Genomic DNA, 16,848 nt, shown 5'->3' with positions numbered 1-16,848 from the left:
ATCCTGGTGCAAAGAATTTTATGAGATTATGCAGAATGAGTTTGAAATGTTAATGATGGGAGAGTTCAAATACTTTACAGGACTTCAAATCCATCAAACTAAGAGTGACAATTTCATTAATAAAGCTAAATACTGTAAAGAATTATTAAAAATATTCGATATGGAGAAGTTGAAGGTAATATAAAACCCAATGTCAACCTTGTGCAGTCTTGACACTCGACTACAAATAACCCATTTAACCTCGGACGTAAAAGGGATAAAATCTCGGTTACACAAGTGAGGTAATGAAGGGCGACATGAAAATCTACCACTTTTCCCTCAGTTAATAAAAAAATGAGGGGGTAAAGTGACACTGGTCATGGGTTTGATCCACATTAACTGCATTTTTTGGATTTTCAAAACTGCACTACTTTTTATCTTGGTTTTTAACCATAATCGAGGGGTAAATTCATGTTTATAAAAAAATTGGCCTTTTTTTTTAATCTACAAAGCATCAAATTTGTTGACAAATTCTAAATCGTCATCATCATCATCAACAACAACAACAACAACAACAACAAAATCAATAGAATCCTTAAACACTAAATCTCAACAACAAAACCAAAAACAACAAGAACAACAACAACAACAACAAAACCCATGGATCCTTTAAACATTAAATCTTAACAACAACAACAACAAATAAACAAAATCAATAGAATTGTTAAATACTAAATTTAAACAACAATATTAACCATTTTACTTGATACAACTACGACTAACATTAGTAAGTTACTTTCATGCTTTCCTAACTAAAGAAAAGATTAAACAATAAAAAACCAACCTTGAATTATTTTCCTGATCTTCCTTCCATTATCATTGTTTTAAATATATTAAGTTTAAATTTCAGCACTTTGCATCCAAGATGAATAGTTGTAGCATTCACGTTTTAATTGGCTAGTGAGAGTTTCACGCGGATCACTAATATTTTATGTGGATTGATGAGTTGACAATGTCTTGACCATTGTTACTTCATAAATGGACGGAAAAGATTCGTTACTTAAAAAATACGCTAATTTACCCTCCGATGTTTAGCAAAACCGAGGTAATAGGTCCTAAAGAGAATTTTTAAAAAAATTAAAAGGTGATAAAATATAGTTGTTAGGATGCAAAGATGTATCCTCTAGCTACTTTACCCCTTGGTTTTCAGCAAAACCGAGGTAATATGTTATAATTTTTCTTAAAAAAAATTAAAAGGTGATTAAATATAGTTGTTGGGATTCGAAGACGTGTTCTCTAAATACTTTACCCCTCGATTTTCAGCAAAATCAAGGAAATTAATCATAAAAAAATTAAAAGGTGTTAAAACATAGTTGCTATGATTCGAAGGCGTATCCTCTAAATACTTTACCTCTCGATTTTTGGCTCAACTGAGGGAATATATGGTATTTTTTAAAAAATAAAATGAAATGTGACGCGTCTATGGTTTACACTTCAGTTTTTTTTTTAAGTAAGGTGACAGGTCCGTCATAAAATGTATTATTTGTAGTAGTGACAAGGATGAAGATGGAAACTAGTTTAAGAAGTTAAGTATCGAGGTATGATAAGTTATCTTTTGTATCTAACTGCATCATGTCTTGATATAATATTTGTTGTCTGTATGTGTGCATTCTTTCAAGCATCCCCAAAAGAGTCATAACTCATCATGGTCAAACGCATTATGAGATATCTCTCTGGAACACAAAAAATGGGTTTATGGTATCCCAAGAGAGCAAATTGCGACTTGGTTGGGTACTTCGACTCCAACTTTGTTGGGTTCATATTGGATAGGAAAAGTACCAGCAGTACGTTTGGATACTCGCTTGTCTCATGGCATAGCAAGAAACAAGCAATTGTTGAACTATTCATAGTTGAGGAAGAATACATTACCGCGAGTAGTTGTTGTGCTCAAATTGTTTGGATTAAACAACATCTCAGTGACTACGGTGTAAATCTTGAAATTGCAAAAGTTTTGATTAAAGGTGATGCTGTGAAACAATACAACCTTTTGTGGAGATATTCTGCAGAGTTAAGGAAAGTCAATTCTGTGAACACTTGTCAAATTAATGTGACAAGGGTTTAAGCAACAATACAACCAAGGTTTGGCTATTTTTATTTTTTCTTTGATGTGCTTAAAAAGGGATTCACAACATCTTGCAGGTCATTCGTTGGAGTTGATGGATGTCATCTTAAGACTAAGTATGGAGGGACTCTTCTTACTGTTGTTGGTAGAGATCCAAATGACCAATACTATCCATTAGATTTTGGTGTGTGTGAAACTGAGACAAAGGAGTCATGGAGTTGGTTTCTTACCTTGCTTTTGGAGGACATTGGTCAAGAAAAGAGATGGGTTTTCATTTATGATCAACAAAAGGTACTTTCACATACATTTCACTTCAGTAAACCTTTTAGATCTCATCCCTAACCGTGTTTTGAAATTTTGGATTTCATCCCTAAATGTATTTTGAATTTTTGGATTTCATCCTTGATTTCCGTTAGGTTCTTTGTCATGGATATTTGTTTGTTTTGTTTATTTGAAATAGGTTTTCAAGGTTCGACCCCTATATTTGAAGAAATATTTGAGAAGGTAGAGCATAGACTTTGTCTTAGGCATTTATATATCAATTTCAAAAAGAAGTTTGGTGGAGGGACTCAGATTAGAGACTTGATGATGGCAGCTCCAAATGCCACATATATCCAAGCATGGAATGTCAAGATGAAACAATTGAAGGAGATTAATGTGAAAGCTTTAGAGTGGCTGTCAAACATACCTACCAAAGCATGGTGTAAGCATGCTTTTACTTTTTATCCCAAATGTGTTGTACTTATGAATAATGTATCTGAGGCATTTAATAGCACTATATTAGTTGCCGGAGATAAACCAATATTAACTATGTGTGAATGGGTAAGAATTTACCTCATGAATAAGAATTCTAGCTTAAGGGAAAAGGTTGATAGATGGAAACATAGGATAATGCCTAGACCTAGACTTAGGTTAGATAAGGAAGTATTATGGCAAGTTGAACATATCCATACCAGGAATAATTTTATTGTGGATACTTAAAAAAAATATGTGTTTGTAACTTTTTGGGAATTAATAGGCATCCCTTGTAGACATGCAGTAGTTGCATTAGGTTTTAGGAAAAAATTCCCTGAAGGTTATGTGGATGATTATAATGTTGTGAATTTTATGTTTAGAGAAAGCCAAAGAAAACTTTAACAGGTAATATAACCCAACCATTTGGTAATACAACCCCAGAACAAAGTCAAGCACAAACTCAACCTACTAAATGACAACCATTTAGCACTACAACACAAGAACAAAGTCAAGCACAAACTTAAACTACTGAGGTTGGAGCTACAACCCAGGAACAACCAGTGATAAATGAACCTCAAACTGAAATTGACCCTGAGTTCGAAATGCTAGCTGCAAATCTTGCAGCAACATTTAAGGAAACTCAGACTCAACCAAACCTTGTTGAAACGGTTACATCACCTTAAAGTGTACATGTTGCATCAGCTCATAGTGCATCTATTACATCAACTCATAGTGCACCTGTTACATCTTCACATACTGACTCTGGTATAACACTTCTTGCACCAGACTATATATTGTTTGCACATGTTCCAATAATTTATGAAGTTCATGTTGCACCTATTTCTACTACTCCTAGAGTTCTAAAGCAAGTTTTATTAAACCGGTTGATAATGACTTGAACATATGGATGTGTTGTATCTGTTGTACATCTAATATTCTGGTTTTTTTTTTCTAGAAGAAGCCTATCAAACCACAAGTTTTAAGGAAATTAAAGTTAGGGAAAAGTGATAGGACAAGGGTCCTTAAATGAAAAAAGCTCAAAGGAGAAGGAAGTGGTCCATCACAATCTATGGATGTGTAGAAATTAAGAATTTTGTCATGGTTTTGTCATGGTGTATTTTGTTATGGTTATGCCATGGTGTATTTTGTTATAGTTTGATACTTTGTTATGGAGTGTATTTGTTGTATTTTTGTATCTACCAGTTTTATGTTATTTAAAGACATGTGTCATCCTTATGTTATCTATATGCCTAAATGTACTATAGTATTATCATACTATTATGCAAACAAATCACAAATATACAAGGATGACATGCAAACAAATCATTATGAAACATGGATGAAAACCAAAATGCCACACACATAGAGGAACATACTTCATTAATTTCAAAGGTTCTTATCCATTAAACACCCATGAACAGAAAAAGTACAGACTCCATGAACATCAACCTCACAACCATTTCTAGTAAGTAAAGAACAAACACCATGATACAATCAACAAGAGCTTAAACAAATTGGCCTTCTTCCTTTTGTTTTCCAACTTCAATTTCATCTTCTCTTTTTTCTTTGCTTTAAGATCTTTGATGATGCAACCTAATTCCCGCACTACCTATGTACAATTGCAACCGATTTAACTTTTGGATTCATTTGATATATTGCGTTCTAGCTCATCATTCCAAATGAATAGCTTATAACTTTACATTACACCAAAATTTGAACATTTCTAGAATCGTCATTTAGGATATTCAATTGAATTTGAGATGAACATCCTCATTGCTCTATTGCAACCACAAATTGGATTTGAGATTGAGAGCAATTACCTATTGATGATGATAGACATCTCAATATTTTTTTAACAGACTTCTAACGTCAGGGACTATTACAATCAAGAAAATGAGATATAGAGACTCAGGCAAAAAAAAAAGATTTAGGGATAAAATTTAAAAACACACTAAATTACAGGGACCAATGGACCTTTTAAGCCATAACAATATCAATAAAAATTAAAACATGCTAAAAGGTGATGCAAAATTAAAAATTTAAAGAATAATAAATAATTAATGGTCATAATAAGAGGAATAAAATTATCAATATTATAAAATAATTGATAAAGGATTAAAAAAATTCAAAACTTTCTTTTATTTCATAATACATGTACTAATTTTGGTTCGTGTATTAAAGAAACAAAAGTATGAGGATATTAAATCAAATATTATAGTAATTATTAGAGTATATTAAAAATTAATTAATAAACTATATTAATTAAAATCGATGTTTACATTATAAAATATGGGGCATAGGGATGACAAAAAAACCCATACCCGCGGGTACCCGTGGATAAAATCTGTCACGGGCACGGGTTGGATAGCTTAACGGGTATCCACGAGTATTATAAACGGATATTTAGTTACCCGTTTACTTACGAATACGGATTTGATGGTATCCATACTCGCGGATATCCATATCCGTTAATAGTGATTAAAATTACTTAAATATCCTTTTAAAATTAGTATACTTGAATATCTTTTTAATATCAATTAGTATACTTAAATATTCTTTTAACATTTTCTCACATTCTACATCAATATTCATTATAAGATGCTTTTGAATTTAATATAATAAATATATAACACATACTTTTATATTGATAAAAAGATAAATTTTCTATTCAATATATAAAAAATTAGTAAATTTCAATTAAAAAAAGTATCCATGGATATCCGTAAATATCCGCGGATATTTAAAATATCACGGATACCCACCTGGCAGATATCCACACGGGTATGGGGCGGATATGGATATCATTTTTATTAAACGAATGGGTAGCGGGAGACTAGTATCCGTACCCATGGGTATCCATTGTCATCCCAAATAGGGCATGCTACCGAGTGTCTCCGGGACAATGGTTAAGAGATTAAAAAGGTAAGTGAAACATTGTTTAATAAAGTAAAAAAGATATATTTTTACCCAAAATATATGTATTCAATGCATTGAAAACATAAATAATTAACTTTTCTAAAAAATATTGTGTGTATTCAATGCATTGAATTTAAAATATATGGCATACTTAAGTGTTCCCGGAGTACTGGTTAAGAGATTAAAAAGGTAAGTGGAGCATTGTTTAATAAAGTAGAAAGATATGTATTCAATCCATTGAAAACATAAATAATTAACTTTTTTTTAAGTATGAATTTAAAATATTTTCTTTATTTTAAAATATATAGGCATATATTTATAAACTATTAATTTACTAAAAAGAAAAAAAACGAAATCTAGAAAGTTGTAAAACAAAAACAGCTAGTCAAAATTATATTATGAAAATCTAAACAAAAAACATTGTTATTGGTCTCTAACCATCAAAGGTTGGTCAAAAAGAGTTGGATTAGTTCTAATATGTTATAACTAATGACTTTGTTAATTAAACAAACTAATTGCCGAGATCTTCTCTTTGCCTTCCTTTATCATTCTCAATGTCAACAATTTCATATTCCCAAAACCCAGCTTTCATCTCTTTCATTAATTTTCCTCAATTTTTCATCTTAATTTTCTTTCTTATATTCATCTCCTTTATTTCATATTAACCTTCATCTTGCACCAATTTTTCTATTGAAGGATTGTTGTAAATTGAAGCTGCAAGGTTTTCATAATCAATTATAAAAATTTGAGTAAGTTTGATATGTTTTTCCCTCATTATTTGTTGATTCGACAATAAGAAAAAGTTATATTGTTTTAATCATTTAGTTTTTTTTTTTATTTGTCATGAAGATCAAATGTTTGTAGCCTTTAATGATTGATGAAATATTTGTAGCCTTTATGTGCATGACAAAAGGTTTAATTTTGTATAAAAAAAATCATTATCTATACACAACTTTGTTAGTTCTTTGTTTTGTTAACTTATTTGTTAATTCTATTATCAAAATTATTTATTATATTATATATAATTTATTGAAAATTGTATTATAATAATGAGATCTAATTGTACTTTTTATCTTGTTTTTTAGATCTGAAAAATTTATGGCATCATTTAGTTATGAGAATAGAAAGGGAAGTGGTAAGAAATTAAAAGTGCATTTTGATCTTCCTGAGGATGAAGATTATCCAATTGATCATGTCAAAATGAAGGATTCAAGTTCTTCAATTTCATCACAATCTTCACTAGATTCAGATGATAGTGATAAAGATAGAGAAAATCTTGAAGAATCTAATAATGGTGGTTACGGTTCACCGGTTTGGAGTTTTCAAGGTGGATCAGTGACACATTCTCCTCCAATTCAGTTGATGAGTTCTAACCATAATTCTGGATATGATCCAAATAGAATACCTTCTTCTGCTTTTGGCCCTAAACCTGCCAGTCCTATGGAATGGAGTGTTGCATCAAATGAATCATTGTTTAGTTTACATTTTGGAAACAATAGTTTCTCAAGGGAACAATTTTTAGCATTCCGTAAATCTGGTGAACTCTCAAGGAATAGTGATTTAAACGGAACTTCGCCGACATTGGCAACAGTTCAAGTTCAAGAGGTAAATCATAGTAATGATAACAATGAAGTAGATAATGAGAGAACATCTTTATCGTCAGATTGTTCTCATGATTCAACAGATACATCAGATAAAGTAACAAATATAACTTCGAAGATAGACGATACAAGAACATCAAACGTTGAGGAAATTACGTTGGATAAAACTCATGACAATCATAGTAAAGATGCCGAAGTTCCTAATGAAGAACCTAAAAATTATGCAAACAATGTCTCGTATCGTTCGGTCGAAAGCGATATAAGCAACCGTTCATTTCAATTTCCTATGTTAGTTTCTTGTCCTCTATTGCTTTTATGTGTTATATGATACTATGCCTATAAAACCCAATATCATAAATCAAAAACTAAAATAGAGGTATATGATAGCTCATGTTATTAACCATAATCTTTTTTATTTTCTATCTTTTAGATTGACAGCTGAAGGAGTAAGAACTAGTTCAGAAACTGTAGAATCGGAAAAGAAAGAGAAAAATGAAAAACAACAACAAGATCCGATAGAAAATCCCCATAGTCCTAAATCTGAAACAAAACCAAAGCCAAGGGTTAGAGGTTGGCGTTGTTGTTCGTGCTTCTCTTGTTCACCTTGTTACTAATAAAATGTCTTGATATGGTGTTGTTGAAAAGATAATTATTCTCAGTTAGAATGTCAATATAATCAAATGTTTGGATATGGCTCCTCGTCAACCATGGATTCTCGATATTCACATAGTTAAAATATTGATTGTCGTTTAGTCAAGGTTGATCCAAATTTGAGCATGGTATTTTCAGTTCTCAAAATGTGATACTTAAATTTGGAATCCTTTGACTACAAAGAATATGAATTACACATATTTAGATCTACATCTTCTCCCTTATTTAAGGATTTTTCTCATTGCCCCCATGTCACAATAGTGCGCATTTCCAACAAGCCGACTATTGAAATCAAAGAGTTCATATTTTGTCCGACGACTCTGAATGATTCACTTTAGTGGATGTGAGCTATATGTGTGATCTTTATTCAATGGTTCTGATTGATTGACTATGTGACTATATGATATTTTGATTGTGGAAATCCATTTCTCTTTCATCAAATTCGTTTTAATGTTGAGAAGTGATGAGAGACATGATTATGAGGATAAGCAGTCAAAGTTCATGATATATTAAAATAAGTAAAAATTAAAAATTAATTTAATATTATCATGAATGTTTTGAATGGCCATGTCTCATGCTTGAATTGTTCATAGAGTGTATCTTCTCTAAAATGAAAGAGGAAATTAAGGATGGTCCAGCTTGGGGCCATGAGTGTATATCCTAGTGCAGCTATGGTAAATGGTTGATAAGTAAATGATTTTAATGTTGAAATGGTGGAAAGTGAGGAATGTGAAGATTGGAAATATCAGTTTACTAACTACTCACACATGTGTATGTATTGATATCATTAAGATGTTATTATAGATGGATTTACATTGCATTGCATTCTTTTTTCTTATTTTATAATTTCTCAATGTATATGTTTTTACGCATCTTCTTTACAAAGATCATTTAGACATTGAATTGTATAATTTTTGTTCAACAATTTTTTTATCCAAAAAAAAATTATTGACAACAAAATTGCACATAATTTAATTTAACGGAGTAACATAAACTACACTATCTCTTAATACAAGATCTCATTGAATATATTATAAAAATTATAAAAAGTTGATTATATTATTAATCTTTTCATATAATTTAAAAGAGATATTATTTAGTATCTTCATAAGAGTATTTATTATAATTAAATATTCTCTTTTTAGGTTCATTGAATAATGGATGTATTTGATCTTTTATAAAGACCCGATACATTTATTATTCAATGAATGTAAAAAGAGAATATTTACTTATAATTCAGGCCGGAGGGAATATATCAAAAAAACGCTACAAGAAAATAAATTGTTTTATTTTAAAAGCCAAACAAAATAGATATATTAATAAATTTTTATAGTACAAAAACTTGTAAGAAAAAGAGTAGGATCGGTTACAATAAAACAAAATAAACTTCAAACATTCACTAGTATCACTATTATTACACGAAATATAAATTTAGCAACATTCTTTTCCGTTTCCACCCCCAATTTTTTCCTTCTAGTGGGTGTGTTTGTTTCATGAATCAAAAATATAATCCTCGATGATATGTGTAATGAACCAGAACGATTAGGCTTTGGGTCCTAAGAGAGACTACGTTGAGTCAGACAAATGAGACCATGAGTTCCTCAGAAGAAATTATGAGGAGCCTAGATGAGGAGACTACGAGTCCCTTAGGCAAGGAATTGACCCTTTCGGGGGGACTTCTTCCAAGCGGTCAAACATAAAGTCTCTTAGGTTAGAATTCAGTTGTGCTTCTTGGACGATATTTTTATGTTTTGGTCCTGCTCAAGGAAACTCTAAGTCTCTCAGGAGAGGAGTTTGATATCCTAGGAATCTTAGTCCTTCAGGTGAAGTTATATCGAGCCTAACTAGTGCGACAACAAGTCTCTCAGCGCGAGGAATTGACCCTTTTGGGAGGGACTTCTATCAAGCCCTTTGAAAAGGCTTGAGACTAAATCTTTTAGGCTAGAATTTAGTTGCTCCTATTACGCAAGATTTACATGTTTTTGTCCCTCCCAAGATAACTTTAAGTATCTTAGGTGAAGAGTTGGATAACCTAGAAATCTTAGTCCTTCAGGCCAAATTATATGGAGGTTGGCTGATGAGACAGTATGTCCCTCAAGAAAGGTATTGACCCTCTCAGGCGGGACTTCTATCAAGCTCTCATACAAGATTTAAATCTAAGCCTCCTAGGCTAGACTTCAGTCACGCCTCTTGGAAAAAAAATTATATGTTTTGGTCTCGCTTAAGGAAACTCAAAGTGCCTCAGCCGAGGAGTTGGATAGCCTAGGAATCTTAGTCCTTCAGGTGAAGTTATATAAAGCTTGACAAATGAGACAATAAGTCCCTCAGGTGCGGCATTGACCCTCTTGGGCGAGACTTCTATAAAGCACTCATAGAAGACTTAAAACTAAGTCTTTTAGACTAGTTTTCATTCGCACCTCTTGGGTGAGATAATTATGTTTTGGTCCCGCCCAAGGAAACTCTTATTTTCTCAGACGAGGAGTTGTATAGCCTGAGAATCTTAGTCCTTTAAACTAAGTTATATGGAGCCTGACTGATGAGTCATTAAGTCTCTTAGGCGAGGTATTGACCCTCTTAGGAGGGCTTATATAAAACACTCAAACAAGTTTTAAGACTAAGTCTCTTAGGCTAGTCTTCAGTCGTGCCTCTTGGGTAAGATTTATATATTTTGGTCCCGTATAGAAAACTCTAATTTTCTCAGGCGAGGATTTCGATATCCTGGGAATCTTAGTCATCTAGGCAATGTTATATGGAGCCTGACTAATGAGATAGTAAGTCCCTTAGGAGAGGCATTGAATCTATCGATAGAACTTTTATTAAGCCATCAGACAAGACTTAAGACTAAGTCCCTTAGGCTAGCATCAATCGTGCCTCTTAGGCGAGATTTATATGTTTTGGTCCCACCCGAGAAAACTCTATGTCTCTCAGAAGAAGAGCTGGATAGCCTTGGAATCTTAGTTCTTGTGGAGAAGTTATATGGATCCTAACTGATGAGATAGTGATTCCCTTAAATGAGTCATTGACCCTCTTGAACGAGACTTCTATCTAGTCCTGAAACAAGAATTAAGACTAACTATCTTAATCTAGACTTTAGTCGTGCCTCTTGGGCGGGATTTATATATTTTGAGCATGCCCGAGGAAAATCTAAGTCTCTCAGGAGAGGAGTTGGATAACTTGGGAATTTTAGTCCTTCAGAAGAAGTTATATGGAGCCTCACTAATGAGACAATAAGTCCCTTAAGCGAGGCATTGACCCTCTCGGGCAGGACTTCTATCAAGCCCTCATACAAGACTTATGACTAAGTCTTTTAGGATAGACTTTAGTTGCGCCTCTTGGGTGAGATTTATATCTTTTTGTCTTGCTTGAGGAAACTCTAAGTCTCTAAGGCGATGATTTGGATAGTCGGGAATCTTAGTCCTTCAGAAAAAGTTATATAGAGCTTGAATGATGGGAGAGTAGGTCTCTAAAGTAAAGGCATTGGCCCTCTTGAGCGGGACTTAAATCAAGCCCTCAGACAAGACTTTAGATTAAGTCTCTTAGGTTAAACTACAATCGCGCCCCTTGAGCAATATTTTTACGTTTTGGTCAATGTCGGAGGAAACTCCAAGTCTCTCAAGTGAAGAGTTGAATAGCCTAGGAATCTTAGTCCTTTAGGCAAAGTTATATTGAGCATGAGAGATAAGACAATAAGTCTCTCAGGCGAGGCATTGAACCTCTTGGGCGGAACTTCTATTAAGCCCTCAAACAAGACTTAAGACTAGGTCTCTTAGGCTAGAATTTAGTCGCGCCTCTTGGGCAGGATTTATATCTTTTTGTCCCCCGCAAGAGGAAACTCTAAGTACCTAAGGTGAAAAGTTGGATAGCTTGGGAATCTTAGTCCTTCAGGCAAAGTTATATGGACATGTGTTAAGACGTACTTGCGAAATGTTGCTAATACGAGAAACGAATTTAATACATTTTTTCCAAAGACATCAACGTCCTAGCAAGGCTCTTTCACTCCTTTCTGTCAGGGCTTAGATTAAAGGCGAATCTGGTAAAGTCCTCGCCCTTCGGGTTGTCCGTAAGGTCCACGAAGAAGGTCCAATAACACTCGTTAAAGGGGAAGACACCTTAAACAGGTGGACCTACATCTATGTCGAGGACACACGATAATACCCTCTATCACAATTGATATCCAATCGAATGATCATCCACACAAGATGACAAATCACACTCTCATGCCATTTTTCACTCAGTAATTAACTTGAACATTTGAGTGTTAACCTTGTAGATCTACCTCCTTTCCATCGTACCACAACTTTGGTTCACGATACCAAAACTTCATTCCACCAATTTACCACATATTTCTAGTTTTCCATGGAATATATATATATATATATATATATATATATATATATATATATATATATATATATATATATATATATATATATATATATATATAAAGTAACTCTTTCTTGTTATATTTAATTGTGCATCGCACATATAAAAGCCCATAGATTTGAAAGTTTGTATATAATATGGAGTTTACAATTTTAAAAAATAAGTGTTATAACTAGGATAAAGATAATATTAAATTACTATAAATCCTGGTAGTTTGTACCTATACATTAATTAATAGTAATGTTAAAATAGTGTTATTATTATCCATCTATAGGAAGAAGAAGAAAGAAACTGTTAGTAATTTAGTCCAAACAGAGTCAAAGAAACATAAATTAACAACAAAGACGCGTTTTGTTTAGGAAGCAAAATAGTTTGCGTTGTGACCCTCATCTTTGTCTTCTTCTTTCTCTCTATGTTCCTTTCTTTTTCCCCTTCATATTTTCCAATTAGGGTTTTCAGAAAACCCCTTTTTCTCTCACTTCAATAAAACACTGAAAAACAAACTCAATTGCTTCTGGTTTCTTCTTCTGTGAGATGTTTTCTTCTTATTTCACTTCAATTATCATCAAATGGACTTCCTTTACTCAATTCATCTTCATCTTCTTCTTTCTCCTCTTAACCTATCAATACGACGCCGTTTCATCATACTCCGACAAATCAACTCTTCTCCGTCTCAAAAACTCACTCTCCGACCCCTCCGGTGTGCTCTCCACGTGGAACCCTTCCTCCGGCCACTGTTCCTGGTACGGTGTCCGTTGTGGTTCGAACTTCCGCGTCGTTTCTCTCAACATCACCGGTAACGGTGGCGGTGGTAACCGGAGTTCACATCCTTGCTCCGATTTTGGTATGTTTCCTCTTTACGGATTTGGAATTAGGAGAAGTTGTGTTGGTGTTAAGGGCTCTTTGTTAGGAAAGTTTCCATCTTTGATCAGTGACTTAACTGAGCTTAGGGTTCTTTCTTTACCCTTCAATGGGTTGGAGGGTTCGATTCCTCAAGAGATTTGGAGTATGGAGAAACTTGAAGTTCTTGATTTAGAAGGTAATTTGATTAGTGGTTATCTTCCTTTTCATATTCAAGGTTTGAAAACATTGAGGGTTTTGAATTTGGGGTTTAATAACATTGTTGGAGTGGTGCCTAGTGTTTTATCTTCTCTTGATAGTTTGGAAGTTTTGAATTTAGCTGCAAATGGTTTCAATGGTTCTGTTCCTGGTTTTGTTGGGAAGCTTAGAGGAGTGTATTTATCTTTTAATCAACTTAGCGGAGTTATTCCAGAGGAGATTGGTGAGAACTGTGGGAAGCTTGAGCATTTGGATTTGTCTGGTAACTCTTTGGTGCAACAGATTCCGAAGAGTTTGGGGAATTGTGGTGGGATGAAGACGCTTTTGTTGTATTCAAATTTGTTGGAAGAGGAAATTCCTGCTGAATTCGGTAATCTTAAGAGCCTTGTGGTGTTGGATGTTTCGAGGAATACGCTTAGTGGTTCTATTCCTCGCGAGCTTGGGAATTGTAAAGAGCTTTCTGTTGTTGTGCTATCCAACCTTTTTGATCCGATTGGGGATGCTGAGTTTGTTACTTTGAACGATGAGTTGAATTATTTTGAAGGTTCAATGCCTGAGGAAGTTGTGTCACTCCCTAAGCTTACGATTTTGTGGGCTCCCATGGTGAATTTGGAGGGAAGTTTTCCTAGGAATTGGGGTGCTTGTGGTAACTTGGAGATGGTTAGTTTGGCTCAGAATTTCTTCACCGGAGAGTTCCCGAACCGGCTTGGTTTATGCAAGAAGCTGCATTTTCTTGATCTGAGCTCAAACAATCTTACTGGGGAGCTTTCGAAGGAACTTCATGTTCCATGTATGGCTTTGTTTGATGTTAGTGACAACATTTTATCTGGTTCAGTTCCTGATTTCTCCAATAATGTTTGTTCTCCCTTTCCTTCATGGAATGGGAATCTGTTCGAATCTGACAACGTTGCATCTCCTTATGCATCATATTTCTCATCGAAAGCCCAGGAAAGAACCCTTTTCGCATCAATAGGGGGAGTTGGTCTTTCAGTTTTTCACAACTTGGGGCAAAACAACTTCAGTGGCATTCAGTCATTGCCTATAGCAGGAGACAGGATGGAGGAAAAGAGTGGTTACACCCTTCTTGTCAATCAGAACGAGCTCACCGGACCATTTCCTACATATTTGTTAGAGAAATGTGATGGATTTGCATTGCTTTTGAATCTAAGTTTTAATAGACTATCTGGTGAGATTCCTTCTAATATTAGTAGAATTTGTAAATCACTGAAAGTTTTGGATGCATCTGGAAATCGAATTTCAGGAGAAATTCCCTTTACTTTAGGGGATTCAGTCTCTCTTGTTTCCTTGAACCTCAGTAAAAATCAGTTACAAGGTCAGATTCCTGCCAGCCTTGGACAGATGAAAGATCTGAAGTTCCTCTCTTTGGCTGGTAATAACTTGAGTGACCCAATTCCTTCCAATCTGGGGCAGTTGTACTCTTTACAAGTCTTGGACCTTTCTACAAACTCTCTTACTGGTGAGATTCCAAAGTTTATTGAGAACATGAGAAATCTGACCGACGTTTTGCTCAATAACAACAACCTTTCTGGACACATTCCTGCTGGTTTGGCAAATGTTACTACACTCTCTATATTAAATGTGTCTTTCAATAACTTGTCTGGATACTTGCCCTCAAATAGCAGCTTGATCAAATGCAGCAGTGCTGTTGGGAATCCGTTTCTAAGTTCCTGCCGTGGAGTTTCTTTAACTGTGCCATCGGCAAATCAACAAGGGCAGGTTGATGATAATTCTTCTATTACTGCACAATCTACTGAAAAAAATAGCGACAATGGTTTCAGTGCTATTGAAATAGCATCTATTACTTCTGCTTCAGCCATTGTTTCTGTTCTTATAGCCCTCATTGTTCTGTTCTTTTTCACACGAAGGTGGAAGCCGAATTCCAGGGTTGGTGGTTCTGCCAAAAGAGAAGTTACAGTGTTTACTGATATCGGTGTCCCGTTGACATTTGAAAATGTTGTCCAAGCCACAGGAAATTTCAATGCAAGCAACTGTATTGGGAGTGGAGGATTTGGTGCAACTTATAAGGCAGAGATATCTCAAGGAAACTTGGTGGCAGTGAAACGTCTTTCAGTTGGACGTTTCCAAGGAGTTCAACAGTTTCATGCAGAGATTAAGACCCTTGGAAGGCTTCATCATCCAAATCTTGTCACTTTGATTGGTTACCATGCTTCTGAAACAGAGATGTTTCTAATATACAATTATCTTCCAGGCGGTAATCTAGAAAAGTTCATCCAGGAGAGATCCACTAGGGCTGTAGATTGGAAAATTCTGCACAAGATTGCATTGGATATAGCACGCGCACTTTCCTATCTGCACGATCAATGTGTACCACGTGTTCTTCATCGCGATGTCAAGCCTAGCAATATCTTGTTGGATGATGATTTCAATGCTTATCTATCCGACTTCGGCCTGGCCAGACTTCTTGGAACTTCAGAGACACATGCTACAACCGGAGTGGCAGGAACATTTGGGTATGTTGCTCCTGAATACGCCATGACATGTCGTGTTTCAGATAAGGCTGATGTGTATAGCTATGGTGTGGTACTTCTTGAGCTTCTATCAGATAAGAAAGCATTGGACCCTTCATTTTCTTCTTATGGTAATGGTTTCAATATTGTGGCATGGGGATGCATGCTACTTAGGGAAGGAAGGGCAAAGGAATTTTTCACTGCTGGTTTATGGGATGCAGGCCCAGAAAATGATTTGGTAGAGGTTCTTCACTTAGCTGTTGTCTGTACTGTTGACTCACTATCCACTAGACCTACAATGAAACAGGTTGTGAAAAGGCTAAAGCAACTGCAACCTCCATCATGTTAGCCCCTTTTTTGGTAGAAATCAGGGTATCCTTTGTGCACAATTGCACAGACTAATCTCTCAAGCTGGGGAGGACCACAATGGGCGGTCATGCTCTTCCTCAAGAGAATGTAACATTGTTGCGTGCTCGGGGCTGGGTTTGAACTCATGACCTCTGGTTAAACTGGAAGAGATCCCTTACCATCTCATCATCAAAGTGTTCTTGAATCATGCTAGCCCCTTGTGTGTGGCTGTGCTATGTTGAAATCATTGTTAATTGATACCAATATTTTCTACCACTTTAATTTGTAACTTTGTAATTTATGATTTATTAGAATTGAGTCCTTTTTTATGGACATGTATTAGGCAGAGTTCCCCAATTTGTACTTAATCATCCCCTTGTAAATTTAAATATAGGTGTACCCCTAATTTTCCATGTAATTTTCCTGATTAGTATAGAGGGCTTGGTGATGGTTCTGCAGAAGAATGTAGATGTTTGATTTCCACGCCATAGGAACCTTTTTCGTGTCTATTTTTGTTCAATAAAATTATTAGTATATCTTTTGAACATTTTTATCACTAAGTTGT

The 16,848-nt window shown here is 34.6% G+C and overlaps 2 protein-coding genes across 2 annotated transcripts; both read left to right on the top strand.

The window, feature by feature from the left end:
* Positions 1 to 1,726: 1,726 nt before the first annotated feature.
* Positions 1,727 to 8,348, top strand: LOC131650577 (uncharacterized). The gene is made up of 6 exons (XM_058920282.1): positions 1,727 to 2,065; positions 2,159 to 2,392; positions 2,562 to 2,570; positions 2,657 to 3,012; positions 6,838 to 7,641; positions 7,784 to 8,348. Exons 1-6 carry the CDS (start codon positions 1,727 to 1,729, stop codon positions 7,965 to 7,967), a joined length of 1,926 nt encoding a protein of 641 aa, XP_058776265.1. The 3' UTR covers positions 7,968 to 8,348.
* Positions 8,349 to 12,713: 4,365 nt separating this feature from the next.
* LOC131652870 (LRR receptor-like serine/threonine-protein kinase RPK2) lies at positions 12,714 to 16,839 on the top strand. Its single transcript, XM_058922850.1, has one exon. The coding sequence runs from the start codon at positions 12,922 to 12,924 to the stop codon at positions 16,282 to 16,284; it is 3,363 nt and encodes a 1,120-aa protein (XP_058778833.1). The 5' UTR covers positions 12,714 to 12,921; the 3' UTR covers positions 16,285 to 16,839.
* Positions 16,840 to 16,848: the final 9 nt, after the last annotated feature.

Source organism: Vicia villosa, linkage group LG2 (assembly GCF_029867415.1).
Source record: "Vicia villosa cultivar HV-30 ecotype Madison, WI linkage group LG2, Vvil1.0, whole genome shotgun sequence".
In the NCBI taxonomy this organism is placed as follows: domain Eukaryota; kingdom Viridiplantae; phylum Streptophyta; class Magnoliopsida; order Fabales; family Fabaceae; genus Vicia; species Vicia villosa.
This window is presented reverse-complemented; position numbering and strand designations above follow the sequence as displayed.